Here is a 17,469-nt window from a genome sequence, read left to right as displayed (position 1 = left end):
CTTTGATTAATTATTTTATTTTAATGTTATGATTATGTAGTTGAGTATTACTTCTATACTGATATTTTTACATCTTTAATTTTTCTATTTAGTATTGATATTTGTATGATTTTGAAATGAATGGGATCCTGTGAACAGACTTAACCCTGTAACATGGCATCAATGTTGAAGTTCAAAGTTCAACAGACAGAGTTCATGTTAATGACACTTTAATGTTGAGGCAGTAAAGACACTGCAGTGAGGGAGAACACACTCTTCACCATCACCTTCATCATTACCATCATCATCATCATCACATTGTTACCATGATTATCGCGGTCATCATCTTCATCATTACCATCTTCATCATCGTCATTACCATCATCTTAATCATCGCATTGTTACCATGATCATTGTCATCACCATCTTCATCATTACCATGATCATTGTCGTCACAATCATCATCATTGTCACCATCTTCATCACCATCATCTTCATCATCTTCATCATCAGTACCAGTATGACACAGATGAGTTCAGGTCACTTCAGAGATTATATTGATCGATCGATTGATCAGGTTATAGATTGTATAATGCTGTTTACATCTGATTATTAGACACTGAGTAATTCAGAAGCTATTAAATACATTTTAAAGTAGCAGTCCGTCACATCAGGAAACACAAAGGAGACGTGTCCAGGACTCATCGTGGGTCACCTGACCTGTGAGCCAATAGGAAGAGAGTGTGGTGTAACGGAGAAGGTTTCCTGAAACAACTGTTTCTTTAAATCAAATGTCTCTTTGTTCTAAGAGTCAACTACTGCAGGGGTCACATGATTGTTTCCTCCAGAGGATCAGGGTTCGGGTTCAGGTCCAGGTCCTGGTTCCAGGCTGATGATAAACAGGTCAATCAGTATTTACAGACAAGGAGTTCTGATCCTGATCCAGGTCTTCAGAGAGTCCAGCAGTGTCTGATGTAATCATCAGTCAGCCAATCAGGAGGTCCAGTGTTATGACCGTCTGCTCTGGTTCTGGTCAAAAAGTTCTCAGAATCTCTAAAAAGCTGAGAAATATTTCCAGGAACATTTCAAGGAACAGGAGTACAGCAACCATTTTAAGACATCAAGAACCTTTCAGGCACTCAGCAACTTCTCCAGGAGCGTTCTAATGTTCTAACCCCTAACCCCTGAACTTGGATTTTCTTTTCAGAAAAGTTTCCAGAATCTTAAAGCACCAAAAACCGAGGGAACTTTTTTTAGAGAATTCCTGAAAACATTTCCTCATAATTTTGGAGCTTTTTCCAGGAAGCATTTTAGGAACTTGAAACCAGGAACTCTTTTAGGCACTCAGAAACATTTCCAGGTGAAGCATCTCATCTGATGCAGGAACATATTAGCCAGTTTTCCAGGGACCAAAGATCCCTTTTAGAATCCAATAAACACTTCAAACATTTATAAGGGGGTTACAAAGTTTTCAAAGGAACCCTAAGGAACACAGGAACCTTTTAAGGACCTTTAAAGTAATTCACAAAATTTTGTAGGATACTTTTAGAAACCAGGAACCCGATGAGGAAACCTATTACGAAGTTTGGGATTCCAGGAACCTTTTCCTAGGAACACTGGAATGATTTTAGGGTTAACTGAACTTTTTCAGGAACAACATGACTCAGGCTCTACCAGAAGAACCCAGTTCAGGTTGTGGTTCCTAAGCTCAAGCAGTTCAATTAGAATATCGACCAGCAGCTCTTTATTTTCTTCTGGAGAAATAAAAAAATGAAAGATTCAGGTCTGAACTGAGTCAAGAATTGATGCTGATCCAGGATGTTGTTATCAGACTCCTCCCTAACGGTGGTGGTGGGGGGTTGTAAACATGACGATGGGCCTCATGACTTGTTGTCGTCGTAGAGGTCCAGCGAGGCCTGAATGTCCGGCAGCTCCATCTCACTGACGATGCTGCGAGGAGACATCGAATTCCTGTTGAAGAAGTGACCGCCGCCTGAGGAGACGGAAAAAGGGATTCGTTAATTTGTCATCAAAACAAAAACAATTGATTATTTCATTAAACACAGTCATTTTGATCACGATGCACAGAGCTGAAACAAATGTTCCAATTATTGATCATTTGAATCACATTATATCATAACAAATTGATTATTTAGAACAATATATTTGATAAAAGCTTTGGGGGGGTCATGAAATGCATCATGGGAAAGGTTCGAAAGAAAAAAATGTTTCAATTCAATCTTTAAAGTAGGTTAAAGTAAAGAATCAACTATCGGTTTCATTATCAATCAATCAACTCAAATTTTATTTGTATAGCCCATATTTACAAATCATAATTTGTCTCATAGGCTTTAACAAGGTGTGACATCCTCTGTTCTTAACCCTCAACAAGAGTAAGGAAAAACTACAAAAAAATAAACTTTTAACAGGGTAAAAAGAAGGTAGAAACCTCAGAGACACGTGAGGATCCGTCTCCCAGGACGGACAGAGGTGCAATAGATGTCATTATTCACCTTAAACACATTTAATCATTAGAAGAAGATGAATGATCATCGATTAATCAATCAACTCCACATTCAATGATTAGCAACCACTGCTGTTCGTGTTCAATGAACATCAGTGCAACTACAACTATTCAAATGTTCAGTATTGAGCTGTGGTCTTACTGGTCACGGCAATGGTGATGTCAGCAGGTGTTCTGGGTGTGGCCTCAGGGTGGGGGGGGCTGAGTGGCTCCAGGCTGATGGATGGCTGGTTGCTGTCACCCAGCAGCGTCCTCTGGCTGCTGGACGCCTGACTGACACCCAGACGCTCCACGTCCAACACCACGCTGTCCACACAGGGCAGACTGGTCTGAGAACAGAGGAAAGGGGTCAGGGGTTGGTTGAAGAGGTTCACAGAACAGGTGACATATCAGTCACATTCAGTCCATACAGCAAGTTGTTATCTGCGACTCACCATGATGCCGAGCGCTTTGAGGATGTTGAGCTTACACATGGGACAGGTGCAGTGTTCGTTCAGCCACGGGTCCACACACATTTTATGGAAGACGTGTCTGCAGAGACACAGAGACATGTCTGAGGAGACGGACTGAAAACACATTATGTGACCAATCAGAGCATTACATTACATTACATTACATTACATTTCATTTTATCCAAAGCGACTCACAATAAGTGCATCAACCATGAGGGAACAAACCCAGAACAACAAGAATCAAGAAAGTACAATTTTCTTCAAGAAACCGTCAAGAAAGTGCTATAAGTAAGTGACATATAAGTGCTACTAAATCGCTACTTTTTTAAATACATTTTTTTATCCAAAGTGTAGTCTGAAGAGGTGTGTTTTTGGTTTGCGGCGGAAGATGTGTAGACTTTCTGTCCTGACGTCCATGGGGAGCTCGTTCCACCGTTTAGGAGCCAGGACAGCAAACAGTCGTGATTTTGATGAGTGTTTAGCTCGCAGTGAGGGAGCAGCTGATTGGCTGATGCAGAGCGGAGTGAACGGGCTGGGGTGTAAGGTTTGACCATGTCCTGGATGTAGACTGGACCCGATTCGTTCACAGCACGGTACCAAGTACTAATGTTTTGAAACGGATGAGGGCAGCTACTGGTAACCAGTGAAGGAGCGGAGTGGTGTGAGTGAACTCAGGTTAAAGACCAGTGGAGCTGCTGCTTCCTGGATGAGCTGCAGAGGTCGGATGGCAGCAGCAGGTAGACCTGCCAGGAGGGAGCAAATGACGATGTCCCACAGATTGTCCTGTAGAGTAATCGTCCCAAGGTGGCTGGGGTCAGCAGGGATGGTGTTTTTTCCGGCCCGCGAGGCAATTCATAGATACAAAAAAACATACGCACATGCGAGCAAAAATGTGAAGTGTGACTAAACTTTTTCTTGCTCGCACTAGTGCGCATCTGTGCCTCAAACATTGAACTGGTCTCTCTCTCTCATCTACTCTGGGGGGGAGGCGGAGTTTACACTCACACATACAGTCCACGGACCGGCCCCGCCCAACTCGCTCACAGGGATAACAGACAGTGAAGCGGAGATGATGGAGGAGAACTCGTTATTGAGAACGAGAGGTAAACACAAACATTCCTAGGTGAAATGCTGGAATACTAACCTAATAAAATACAAACCTAAAACCTCATGTAAATCATGAACATCCCATCCTGTTAACAGAGCTGGTTACATATATGCCAAATGTCTCATATTTAATCCTTTCTCAAATCCTTGAGAAAATTGTAGCCTAAATTGTAGCCTAAATTGAGCTCTAAACCTCGACTTTCAGTCGAGGTTTAGAGCTCGTCATAGCACGGACACAGCCTTGGTTAAAGTCACTAATTACCTTCTCATAGCTTCAGATGTTTGTCTGTCCTCGTCCTGTTGGATCTCAACACTATCGATCATCACGTCTCACTACAGAGACTAGAACAGTTCACGGGCATTAAAGGAACCATCCCAACCTGGTTTAAATCCTATTTATCAGAACGGACTCCAGTTAATGATGAGTCATCTGTTCGCACCAAAGTTAATGTTCCTCAGGGTTCTGTGCTCGGCACAATTTTATTCACATTATATATAATTCCACTAGGAAATATTATCAGGATAGGTTTACAACCTCACCTGCACTTAATCAAGTACATTTCTTGACAAACAATATTTTTCTAGAAAAGTGTATATATTACGTACATATTCTATACATCTTCTTTTTTTAATTCTCCTTTCTACCTCATTCTGCTGTAACAAATGAATTTCCCTGGTGAAGGATCAATAAAGTTCTATCTTATCTGATCTGATCATCCTACAGAGCATCAGTAAACTTAAACTCTGATGTTTTCAGACTCACTTGCAGGGAAGAATTCGAACAACATCGTTGAGCTGGTACGCTTCAATACACACGGCACAGTGGTTAAAGTCCGGATCAGTTTCCTACAACAACACAGACACACAACACAGATGGAGGAGAACACGTTAACATCAACAGCTTCACTCTGAAAAACTCATTTTCCTTTTGTCTCTTGGGTTTGAGTCTCTGATTCATCTTTTCACCTCTGTCCTGTTAATCTTTGCTCTTCGTGTGACCTTTGACCTTTTGTCAGAGTGGTCGTCCATCACACCTACAGCCTAAAGGTCAACATCACAAACACCTGACCCTGTGGGTCCGACCTCCCACCAGGCTCAGCAGCGTTATGACTTAACAGTGAAACAAGGACATTTCAGCGTTTACCTTGTCTCCTTTCTTCACCGTCCTCGTTGTCAACTTCCCAATGGCTTTTTTTGCCGCATCACCGAGACGACGCTGAGAGACATAGAGCACAGATATAGATGGACAGAGTATATATATATATGAGAACATTTAAATAAAAAAAACTTTATAGACAAACATCAAACACAAATGTTTTTGTTCATGTTAATGATAAAGTCTGGTGATAAAGGTTGTTCTACAGAAGAGAGGAGGTGTGTATATTACCCTTTTAGCTGTATGTTAGCCTGTTAGCTGTATATTAGCCTGTTATGTTAATATTAGCCTGTTAGCTGTATATGGAGCTGTATGGAGCTGGAGGAGATGGAGGCGCGCGTGGTTTGGCTCTGACAGAGCAGGTAAAAACAAATAAATAACTTTATTAGGGTCCAAACATGTATGAAAAGACCCAAAATCAACACAATATCCGGTTTTCACTATATTTTTCTATCTTATATAGACATTGAAGTTATAGTGTGTGCGTAGCAACCTGCAACCTTCTGTCAGTGTCAAACAGGGGTGGGGGGGATGGCATCACGATGTTGGCTAAACATCAGTCATCGTCCCAACCCTAGTTAGCGTGTTACCTGACTGCGGTCCCTAGCGCTGGTGTAGCGGATCTTCTGGATGAAGTAGAAGATGAGCCAGGCCGATGAGATGATCATGAGGACGATGAAGGAGATGGAGACAAAGACCAGCGAGCCTCGGTTGATGTTCTTTGTGGGACCACGTTGACCCACAACCACAGAGACCAGGACTGTCAGGTTCCTGTCCAGGTGAGCCAAAATCTCTTTACCATACATCTCTGTGATCATCACCGCCACCGTGTCACCAGTACCTGCACTCAGAACCAGAACCAGTTACAAGTACAGGATCAGGACCAGGTAGGACAAGAATCTTTTTTTATTCATCATGTAAACTGTATAAAACTGCAACACAATGTCGGCCTGCCAGACTCCTGGCTCACCGTGCAAGCCAGTCATACGTCTCACATCAAATATCTCAAATACAACTTCAGCTTCCCTGGTTACTGACGAAAAACTAATTAAAGACATATTTGCTGAATATTATGGTATATTATACACATGTGGCACTGATCTTGATTTGGTAGATTCTTTTCATGAAGAAGTGAATTTGTCTAAAGTTACAGACACTGAGAAGTCTCATCTGGACAGCTCTTAACAGCAGAGCAGGCTCAGGGAGTCATCAACTGTATGCAGTCTGGGAAATCACCTGGGTTTTCAGTGGAAATTTAAAAAAAGTTTCTGAGTGAACTTTCCCCATTGATCCTGAAAATACTGAATCCCTCTCAGCTGGTCGGTTACCACAAACACTGAGGCAACCTTTAATATAGCTGAGACCCTCTGCTCAGACTCGTTCACAAAAGCAACAAATCCTGCACAGGATTCAGGTGAGGGCCTGAGCAGCAGACAGAGGCCGGATGAAATGTACTAACTCTGCTGCTGAGATCACGTGATTTTGTTTACAATGCATTGACACCGGCATCAGCTCTTATCACCACAAATTCTCTTGACATCTTTGGTGGATTCTGCTACGTGTGTGTCACCACTTTTTCACCTGGAAATATTTCTTTTCTTTTCTTTTTATCAATTTTTGCGTGTTAGAAACGTCATTAACTCCACTCATTTGCGGTGAATCCAGCGGAGGATCCTCTGCTGTGTTCTCACATCAACTACTCCAGACTTTCTGCAGACTTTATACCAGGGGGTCAGACGGAGAAAGTCCACAGAAAGTCTGGAGGCTCTCATGCAGACATTTGCATTCACACATACATCTCTGCAGTTTCTCCAGAGGATCTCTGGAGTTCAGTGCATGTCTGAAAGCAGCTTATGTCTAATACCGAAAAAGGATAAAGACAGACTCATTCCGCCCAATCAGTCTCCTGAATGTGGATTGTAAAAATGTTTGCAAGATGTCAAGCCAACCGCCTTGAGAGGGTTCCCACGGCCCTTACATCTCCTGATAAAACAGGATTTGATTAGGGAAGGAGCCCCTGCTCTAAAACACATAGGCTTTTAATATAATATACACTTAGTCTAGCTCCCCAGAGATTATAGTTGTCTTGGATACTGAGAAAGCTTTTGACCAAATGGAGTGGGGCTTCCTTTACACACCCTTTCTAGACTTGAGTTTGGACCCACTTTCTTCTCCTGGATCAAATTAATATTTGACAATCCCTTGGCATCTGTTCGGACAAATGAGATGCATTTAAATTATATTTCTCTGCACCGGGGAACAAAACAGGGATTGCCCCCCGGCCCCATTTAGCATTTGAGCCACTCGCCATCTCATGTGGTTCTTTAAGGAAATAATCAGAAGCGACAGGGTTCATAAGGTGTCATTATACGCCAATGATCTCGTCCTTTATATAACTGACACTGTATTGTCTCTTCCACCTATTGAAGTTGAAGTTGCATGTAATTAAGGTTTTCCATTTAAACCCTGCTGCTCTTCCTCTTCTTCGATGTTTCCTTAAGGAATGGGACCTCAAACTTCCGACACTTGGGTTACTTGCTCTTTTCATTTTTATACAATCTAAATTGGACAATTGTAAACATGATACGGAACATTGTGTTGATGGCTGGGCCTATCGACCAGATTAAAATGAATATTGTTCCTAATCTTTTTCAGAACATTCCCATACTCAGTCAAACTGACAGGATTTGTTCTAACTTTATCTGGGGTGGCAGACAGCTTTGTGTAGGTAAAGTCTTCGTACAAAGACCCAAAACGCTGGAAGGGGTGGCTTTGACAACGTCCTCCATTACTACTGGGCTTGTAACATCCACAAGTTTGTCATGCTTGATGCATGATATCATGCACACACACACACACACACAACCTCAGACACACACAAACAAAAACTCGCAAATGAGGAGCTATTGGGGAGAGTGAGAAAGAGGCAAACTGTAGATTTCATTGTCCTCGTTGTTTTTAGTGAATGAATGAAAATAACTCACAAATCACAGTGAGAGTGGGTGTGGTGGCGATGCAACACAGAGTGTAGCTGCTTTGTGCTCATTTCTGGTGACCTTTACATTGACATGTTGTGCACACGTTTTAAGACATGTAGGCTGATTATCATTCGGTGTTTTTAGCGTCTCAGCAGATCAGGACCGGCCTGTTTCCGGCTTCTGATCAAGCTCAATGGGTGTGACATCTAATAGGCGCTGGAAGCAGGCGACCAATCACAAGAGACTGGACCTGCTCGCTAGTCAGAGCAGACTGGGCTTTCTAGTGGGGGGGCAGGAGCTGAATCTGAGCGTTTGAGCTGAGAGCTTCTATTGCAGCTGCTGCAGAGGAAGAGTATGAAGAAACTAAAGAGTTTTCGGAACATTGGAGCCTGTAAAACTTTTCAAGTAGTGTCCCAAATTATATTTTTGAACAACAAAAACTATCAGAATATTTCCCCTTTAAACACTTTGCTAACACAGTGACAGTAAAATGTCTCTGACCTTCATGTCCCATCTTGACCGTCTTGTCGGTGGAGTTGTTGTAGATGAGGACAGCCGTGGCATTGTAGGCTGCTGCCTTCAGTATCTTCTCTTTAAAAGTGCAGTTTCCTCTCTGCAGCAGTGCCACCCAGTGGACACTACGAGGAGGAACCAGGAAACGAGTGCTGGGGTCGCAGCCCTGCCGGTCCACCACTGCGGAAGAGATACAGCATTACCATGGTTACCATCACTTTGCTCCTAAAATACAGGTTATCTTGTGGCTCTAGAGTCTGTAAGAGTAGAACAGGAGGTAGAACCTTCAGCTCCCAGGTTCCTTTCCTGTGGAACCATCTCCCACTCTGGGTTCTAGAGTCAGTAAGAGTAGAACAGGAGGTAGAACCTTCAGCTACCAGGCTCCTCTCCTGTGGAACCATCTCCTACTCTGGGTTCTGGAGTCAGTAAGAGCAGAACAGGAGGTAGAACCTTCAGCTACCAGGCTCCTTTCCTGTGGAACCAGCTCCCACTCTGGGTCTGAGTCTGTAAGAGCAGAACAGGAGGTAGAACCTTCAGCTCCCAGGTTCCTTTCCTGTGGAACCATCTCCCACTCTGGGTTCTAGAGTCAGTAAGAGTAGAACAGGAGGTAGAACCTTCAGCTCCCAGGCTCCTTTCCTGTGGAACCAGCTCCCACTCTGGGTTCTAGAGTCAGTAAGAGTAGAACAGGAGGTAGAACCTTCAGCTACCAGGCTCCTCTCCTGTGGAACCATCTCCTACTCTGGGTTCTGGAGTCAGTAAGAGCAGAACAGGAGGTAGAACCTTCAGCTACCAGGCTCCTTTCCTGTGGAACCAGCTCCCACTCTGGGTCTGAGTCTGTAAGAGCAGAACAGGAGGTAGAACCTTCAGCTCCCAGGTTCCTTTCCTGTGGAACCATCTCCCACTCTGGGTTCTAGAGTCAGTAAGAGTAGAACAGGAGGTAGAACCTTCAGCTCCCAGGCTCCTTTCCTGTGGAACCAGCTCCCACTCTGGGTTCTAGAGTCAGTAAGAGTAGAACAGGAGGTAGAACCTTCAGCTACCAGGCTCCTCTCCTGTGGAACCAGCTCCTACTCTGGGTTCTGGAGTCAGTAAGAGTAGAACAGGAGGTAGAACCTTCAGCTACCAGGCTCCTCTCCTGTGGAACCAGCTCCCACTCTGGGTTCTAGAGTCAGTAAGAGTAGAACAGGAGGTAGAACCTTCAGCTCCCAGGCTCCTCTCCTGTGGAACCAGCTCCTACTCTGGGTTCTGGAGTCAGTAAGAGTAGAACAGGAGGTAGAACCTTCAGCTCCCAGTCTCTTCTCCTGGGCACCATATCTACATTTAAGGTTAAACTTAAAACGTTCCTCTTTGATGAAGCCTATAGTTCTGGATCAGGTCCTGAACCATCCCTTAGTTATGCTGCTATAGGTCTAGACCGCTGGGGGAACTCCCATCATGCACTGCACTTCACTATTATATTAACTGTTGCTGCTCATTAATAACATCTTTACATCTGTAATTATCACTCTTATTATTTTCATTATTACAACTAGTCCCTATATATTTTGTCATTTAATAACTTTATAAGACAGTGAAGCAGAGACAGGAGACACTGGTCGGACGGGGGGTGTCGAACCAGCGACCAGCTGATGGAGGTGAATTCTATGGATTCGGTTTCATCGATTGAAAATCTGTTCACTGCATCCTGGGTCAGGTCAGACAATATGTTGATGTCTTGAGCTGCAGCTGAAACTGATCTCTGATCAGATGCTCATCATTACGAGCTGCAGCTGCAGTGTCCTCAATGTCCGACAGAAATCTGACACCAGAGCAGAGACACTGCGACCTTCAGCTGCTGGAGCCTCCGCAGTGTCTCAACACAACACACTGCATGCACCACTACACACTGCACAATACCAATACACAACGCACGTACTACACTGCACACACTTCACACACACACACTCAGTACATCTTCAGGAGTTGTGCTGCTCGAGTTTGTTAAAAACGTTTCACCGCTGTCGTTGTCATGGTTAAAGGTTAACGAGCAGGTAGTTGTGTCCTCAGGTGTGTGCTGTGTCCTCAGGTGTGTGCTGTGTCCTCAGGTGTGTGGTGTGTCCTCAGGTGTGTGCTGTGTCCTCAGGTGTGTGCTGTGTCCTCAGGTGTGTGCTGTGTCCTCAGGTGTGTGCTGTGTCCTCAGGTGTGTGGTGTGTCCTCAGGTGTGTGCTGTGTCCTCAGGTGTGTGGTGTGTCCTCAGGTGTGTGCTGTGTCCTCAGGTGTGTGCGGTGTCCTCAGATGTGTGCTGTGTCCTCAGGTGTGTGGTGTGTCCTCAGGTGTGTGTTGTGTCCTCAGGTGTGTGCTGTGTCCTCAGGTGTGTGCGGTGTCCTCAGATGTGTGCTGTGTTCTCAGGTGTGTGTTGTGTCTTCAGGTGTGTGCTGCTGTGTCCTCAGTTGTGTGCTGCTGTGTCCTCAGGTGTGTGTTGTGTCTTCAGGTGTGTGTTGTGTCCTCAGGTGTGTGCTGTGTCCTCAGGCGTGTGTTGTGTCTTTAGGTGTGTGTTTCACTTCAGGTGTGTGTTGTGTCTTTAGTTGTGTGTTGTGTCTTTAGGTGTGTGTTGTGTCTTTAGGTGTGTGTTGTGTCCTCAGGCGTGTGTTGTGTCCTCAGGCATGTGTTGTGTCTTCAGGTGTGTCTTGTGTCTTTAGGTTAGTGTTGTGTCCTCAAGTGTGTGCTGTGTCCTCAGGTGTGTGTTGTGTCCTCAGGTGTGTGCTGTGTCCTCAGGTGTGTGTTGTGTCCTCAGGCGTGTGTTGTGTCCTCAGGCATGTGTTGTGTCTTCAGGTGTGTCTTGTGTCTTTAGGTGAGTGTTGTGTCCTCAAGTGTGTGCTGTGTCCTCAGGTGTGTGTTGTGTCCTCAGGTGTGTGCTGTGTCCTCAGGTGTGTGTTGTGTCCTCAGGTGTGTGTTGTGTCTTTAGCTGTGTGTTGTGTCTTTAGCTGTGTGTTGTGTCTTTAGGTGTGTGTTGTGTCCTCAGGTGTGTGTTGTGTCCTCAGGCGTGTGTTGTGTCCTCAGGCATGTGTTGTGTCTTCAGGTGTGTCTTGTGTCTTTAGGTGAGTGTTGTGTCCTCAAGTGTGTGCTGTGTCTTCAGGTGTGTGTTGTGTCTTTAGGTGTGTGTTGTGTCCTCAGGCGTGTGTTGTGTCCTTAGGTGTGTGTTGTGTCTTTAGGTGTGTGTTGTGTCCTCAGGCGTGTGTTGTGTCCTTAGGTGTGTGTTGTGTCTTTAGGTGTGTGTTGTGTCCTCAGGTGTGTGTTGTGTCTTCCGGTGTGTGTTGTGTCTTCAGGTGTGTGTTGTGTCCTCAGGTGTGTGTTGTATCTTCAGGTGTGTGTTGTATCCTCAGGTGTGTGTTGTGTCTTAAGGTGTGTGTTGTGTCTTCAGGTGTGTGTTGTGTCTTCAGGTGTGTGTTGTGTCTTCAGGTGTGTGTTGTGTCCTCATGTGTGTAATGTGTCTTCAGGTGCGTGTTGTGTCCTCAGGTGTGTGTTGTGTCTTCAGGTGTGTGTTGTGTCTTCAGGTGTGTTGTATCCTCAGGTGTGTGTTGTGTCTTAAGGTGTGTGTTGTGTCTTCAGGTGTGTGTTGTGTCCTCAGGTGTGTGTTGTGTCCTCAGGTGTTTGTTGTGTCCTCAGGTGTGTGTTGTGTCTTCAGGTGTGTGTTGTGTCCTCAGGTGTGTGTTGTGTCCTCAGGTGTGTGTTGTGTCTTCAGGTGTGTGTTGTGTCCTCAGGTGTGTGTTGTGTCCTCAGGTGTGTGTTGTGTCTTCAGGTGTGTGTTGTGTCCTCAGGTGTGTGTTGTGTCCTCAGGTCTGTGTTGTGTCTTCAGGTGTGTGTTGTGTCCTCAGGTGTGTGTTGTGTCTTAAGGTGTGTGTTGTGTCTTCAGGTGTGTGTTGTGTCTTCAGGTGTGTGTTGTGTCCTCAGGTGTGTTGTGTCCTCAGGTGTGTATTGTGTCTTCAGGTGCGTGTTGTGTCCTCAGGTGTGTGTTGTGTCTTCAGGTGTGTTGTATCCTCAGGTGTGTGTTGTGTCTTAAGGTGTGTGTTGTGTCTTCAGGTGTGTGTTGTGTCCTCAGGTGTGTGTTGTGTCCTCAGGTGTGTGTTGTGTCTTCAGGTGTGTGTTGTGTCCTCAGGTGTGTGTTGTGTCTTCAGGTGTGTGTTGTGTCCTCAGGTGTGTGTTGTGTCCTCAGGTGTGTGTTGTGTCTTCAGGTGTGTGTTGTGTCCTCAGGTGTGTGTTGTGTCTTCAGGTGTGTGTTGTGTCCTCAGGTGTGTGTTGTGTCTTCAGGTGTGTGTTGTGTGTGTTGTGTCCTCAGGTGTGTGTTGTGTCTTCAGGTGTGTGTTGTGTCTTCAGGTGTGTGTTGTGTCCTCAGGTGTGTGTTGTGTCCTCAGGTGTGTGTTGTGTCCTCAGGTGTTTGTTGTGTCCTCAGGTGTGTGTTGTGTCTTCAGGTGTGTGTTGTGTCCTCAGGTGTGTGTTGTCTTCAGGTGTGTGTTGTGTCCTCAGGTGTGTGTTGTGTCCTCGGGTGTGTGTTGTGTCTTCGGGTGTGTGTTGTGTCTTCGGGTGTGTGTTGTGTCCTCGGGTGTGTGTTGTGTCCTCAGGTGTGTGTTGTGTCTTCAGGTGTGTGTTGTGTCCTCAGGTGTGTGTTATGTCCTCGGGTGTGTGTTGTGTCTTCGGGTGTGTGTTGTGTCTTCGGGTGTGTGTTGTGTCTTCGGGTGTGTGTTGTGTCTTCAGGTGTGTGTTGTGTCTTCGGGTGTGTGTTGTGTCTTCGGGTGTGTGTTGTGTCCTCGGGTGTGTGTTGTGTCCTCGGGTGTGTGTTGTGTCTTCGGGTGTGTGTTGTGTCTTCAGGTGTGTGTTGTGTCCTCAGGTGTGTGTTGTGTCTTCAGGTGTGTGTTGTGTCCTCAGGTGTGTGTTGTGTCTTCAGGTGTGTGTTGTGTCTTCAGGTGTGTGTTGTGTCCTCAGGTGTGTGTTGTGTCCTCGGGTGTGTGTTGTGTCTTCGGGTGTGTGTTGTGTCTTCGGGTGTGTGTTGTGTCTTCAGGTGTGTGTTGTGTCCTCAGGTGTGTGTTGTGTCTTCAGGTGTGTGTTGTGTCTTCAGGTGTGTGTTGTGTCTTCAGGTGTGTGTTGTGTCCTCGGGTGTGTGTTGTGTCCTCGGGTGTGTATTGTGTCTTCGGGTGTGTGTTGTGTCTTCGGGTGTGTGTTGTGTCCTCAGGTGTGTGTTGTGTCTTCAGGTGTGTGTTGTGTCTTCAGGTGTGTGTTGTGTCCTCGGGTGTGTGTTGTGTCCTCGGGTGTGTGTTGTGTCTTCGGGTGTGTGTTGTGTCTTCAGGTGTGTGTTGTGTCCTCAGGTGTGTGTTGTGTCTTCAGGTGTGTGTTGTGTCCTCAGGTGTGTGTTGTGTCTTCAGGTGTGTGTTGTGTCCTCAGGTGTGTGTTGTGTCTTCAGGTGTGTGTTGTGTCCTCAGGTGTGTGTTGTGTCCTCAGGTGTGTGTTGTGTCTTCGGGTGTGTGTTGTGTCTTCGGGTGTGTGTTGTGTCTTCAGGTGTGTGTTGTGTCCTCAGGTGTGTGTTGTGTCTTCAGGTGTGTGTTGTGTCCTCAGGTGTGTGTTGTGTCTTCAGGTGTGTGTTGTGTCCTCAGGTGTTTCCTCTCACCTCCGTGATGCGGTGCAGGTGCGATGACGACCCCCCTGGTGTCCACTTTGGGTGAATTCTGTCCATACGTCCCATCGTCACTGCTCATCATGTGGACGGTGTTTCCTCGTCCGTCCAGCACTGTGGCGTTTACAGTGGCGCCCACGTACTCCTCAGACACCATGTTCCTGTCAGAGCGAGCTGTGGACACAGAACCCGTCAGGACCAGGACCAGGACCAGTGAAACCGGGAGATAAGTCCACCTGAGGGACATGATGTTGTCTTCTCAATCCTCTTTACATCCAAACTGTCAGGAAACAAAATGAAACCTTTAGAACAACACATGCTGTCCTCCTGTGTGTTGTCATCATGTCTCTTTTTAAAATAATATTTTAATATAAATTTGTCTTTGTCTCTCATCCATGTCTTCAAACTGTCTCAATGTATTCAATTACGTCTTTATGTTCATGAAACGTCTCTTATGTTTCTGTTTGTTTACATTAAAATGTCCTGTGTGCTGTGTCTAACCCTGTCTTGAGTCCAAAAGTCTTTTAATGTTTTTACTCTGACATATCTGTCTCTGCCTCATGCTTCTTATGTCCTCAGTGTCCTCCAGATACATCAAATTAAAACGTCCCTTAAACTCTCTCTCTCTCTTTCCTCTCAAAGTCTTCCATAAAGTCTGACTGTATGTATTTAAAAAAAACTTTTTATTTCAGTCTTCACGTCCCTTCGTCTTACTTTTTGTGTCTTCATATATCTTTATCTCTTAATGTCCCTTTTGTCTTTATGTAACTTCATGTATGTGTGTCTTTCTGTCTTTGTGTCTAATGATGTTTTGCTTTGTTAAGAAGGCTCTGTATTAATAAAGTTTATTATTACTGTCTATGTGTTGTCCAATCCTAATCTTAGTTAATGTCCTCTGATTATTGTTGTTTGTCCATTTTAAAGTTTGCGTTCTCTGTCTTCTCTCTCCTTCATCCTCTCTTGTCCAACTGAAAATGTCCCCGATGTTTGAGTCTTGGTAGCTTAAGCTTTTTTATTACTTACTGTCCTCAATATTTCTAATGTCTAATGTCAGTTTCTGTCCTTATAAGAATATTGACTTGTTCTTTTTGTCTTTTAAGTCCATCTTTCTTTAAATTCTTATATTTTAATGTCTCACCGTTTGTTAACCTTAATGTCCTGATTTGTCGGTGAATGTCTTCTTTAGACTGATTTGTAAAATGTCTTGATGTCTCTTTGTCCTTCGATATTCCAGTTGTTTATGTCCTAAAAAACATGTCTTAAAGTCCTCCACATGAAAATGTCCTCCAGATGCTTGTGCCAATGTGTGTCCTTCAGAGGTTTCTGTCCCTGAGAGTCCTCCAGGTGATTCTGTCGCTGCGTGTCCTCCAGATTTTTCTGTCCTCCAGATGTTTGTGTCCTCCAGATGATTCTGTCTCTGAGTGTCCTCCGGATGTTTCTGTCCTTCAGATGTTTGTGTTTCTGTGTCCTCCTGATGTTTCTGTGCTCCAGATGTTTCTGTCTCTGAGAGTCCTGCAGATGTTTCTGTCCTCCAGATGATTCTGTCTCTGTGACCTCCTGATGTTTCTGTGCTCCAGATGTTTCTGTCTCTGAGAGTCCTGCAGATGTTTCTGTCCTTCAGATGTTTGTGTCTCTGTGTCCTCCTGATGTTTCTGTGCTCCAGATGTTTCTGTCTCTGAGAGTCCTGCAGATGTTTCTGTCCTCCAGATAATTCACCCCCGTGTTTCCTGTTGTGTTCTCGGACAGTTAAACCCTGGGTTCAGACTGTCAGGTGCATGACATCAGATCAGGTCCACATCTGGACACCGTCATGTCTCTGTCCTCTCCGGTGTCTCCACGACCATGACTCAGTGTTTAAACGGTGAGAAGCAGCTTTGTCTCACGTTCTGTCGGCGGACAGACAGGCGGACTCCCGCTCTACCGACCCCGCCTGCCTCCGCTCTCCTCCGGGTCTCTCCAGGCTGCTGCTCCGGTGCTGCTCCGGGTGTTCGGCGGGGGGATGCTGTTGATGATCGGGTCTTTGTTCCGGTTCAGTTCCGGTTCAGGTTGGACCGTGAAGAGGCTCGAGCCTCGTCGCTGAGCTGCTGCATTGCGCATGCGCAGTATGGGGGGACCTTCATGTTAGGTGGACGAGATTTAGACCAAGTGTCGCGATAACCGACGATACTCACACACACACACACACACACACACAAACTCACAAACTCACACTCTGAGATCAGATAACATCCAAACATTCTCACGCTGATACTAAGTGAAAAAGACCTTTATTGTCGTTCAGACTACACAACAAGAAGTGCACAGCAGAACAAACCAGCTGTAAACAAGCTCCTCTGTTATAGAGTTGGAGAAACAGGAAGCTGCAGAAAAACTCAGACACAGAAACAAGGAGTTGCAGAGAAAAAAGGAAGAAAAGAAGAAGACGAGGTTGTGTTTGTGACAGTGGTGTTCGTCTCTCTGCTGTTGTTGATCTGTCTCTGACGATCAGTGTTCTTGCACGTCCATACGTAAGTCTTCTCGTCTTCTAACTTTGAGATTTCTGTGGGTCAGTTTGTAATCTTAGTCTCTGCAGGTCTACATACAAATGATGTGTCCTGGGTTCTGGTCTCTGCAGGTCTGCGGGCACTCAAACTCATGACCACCTGTAATGTTAATACTCTGAAGGAGAAGCAGCTGAAGGAGATCCAGGCTCTGTCCGGTTCCTGCCCCATCTGTACCTGCTGGCGTTCATGGTGGGTCTTCCCTCCAACCTTCTGGATCTGTGGTTTCTGGTGTTCAGGACCAAACCACTGCCGTCGACCATGCTGTTCATCAACCTGACGGCCGCTCACGGCCGCTGACTGCCTGCTGCTGTTTTGTGTCGTGTTCCACCTCAGGAGGAACCACTGGGACCCGGGTGAAGCTTTCTACCGCGATGTCACAGCGATGTTTTAATGTCTGAATCAATGTTGTGTCTGGGGCTCGTGGCTATGGATCGAGACCTTGCTTTGGTCCCAAGACCCTTCGCAGCCAACTTCTTCTTGCAGTACTTCACCACCTTATTCTCCATCTGCTTCCTGCTGCCTTTTGTGGTCATCCTGTTCCACCATGTCGCCGTGCTGTGTAGCCTACTGGACGAC

At 45.5% G+C, this 17,469-nt stretch overlaps 1 protein-coding gene across 1 annotated transcript; it reads right to left on the bottom strand.

Moving 5' to 3' along the window:
- Positions 1-1,237: 1,237 nt before the first annotated feature.
- rnf130 (ring finger protein 130) lies at positions 1,238-16,451 on the bottom strand. The gene is made up of 9 exons (XM_034597823.1): positions 15,489-16,451; positions 14,345-14,630; positions 8,698-8,889; positions 5,809-6,059; positions 5,207-5,278; positions 4,826-4,908; positions 2,938-3,034; positions 2,646-2,832; positions 1,238-1,972 (listed from the first exon to the last, which is right to left on the bottom strand). Exons 2-9 carry the CDS (start codon positions 14,595-14,597, stop codon positions 1,860-1,862), a joined length of 1,248 nt encoding a protein of 415 aa, XP_034453714.1. The 5' UTR covers positions 14,598-14,630; positions 15,489-16,451; the 3' UTR covers positions 1,238-1,859.
- Between the last annotated feature and the right edge of the window lie 1,018 nt (positions 16,452-17,469).

Source organism: Hippoglossus hippoglossus, chromosome 10, assembly GCF_009819705.1.
Source record: "Hippoglossus hippoglossus isolate fHipHip1 chromosome 10, fHipHip1.pri, whole genome shotgun sequence".
NCBI lineage: Eukaryota > Metazoa > Chordata > Actinopteri > Pleuronectiformes > Pleuronectidae > Hippoglossus > Hippoglossus hippoglossus.
This window is presented reverse-complemented; position numbering and strand designations above follow the sequence as displayed.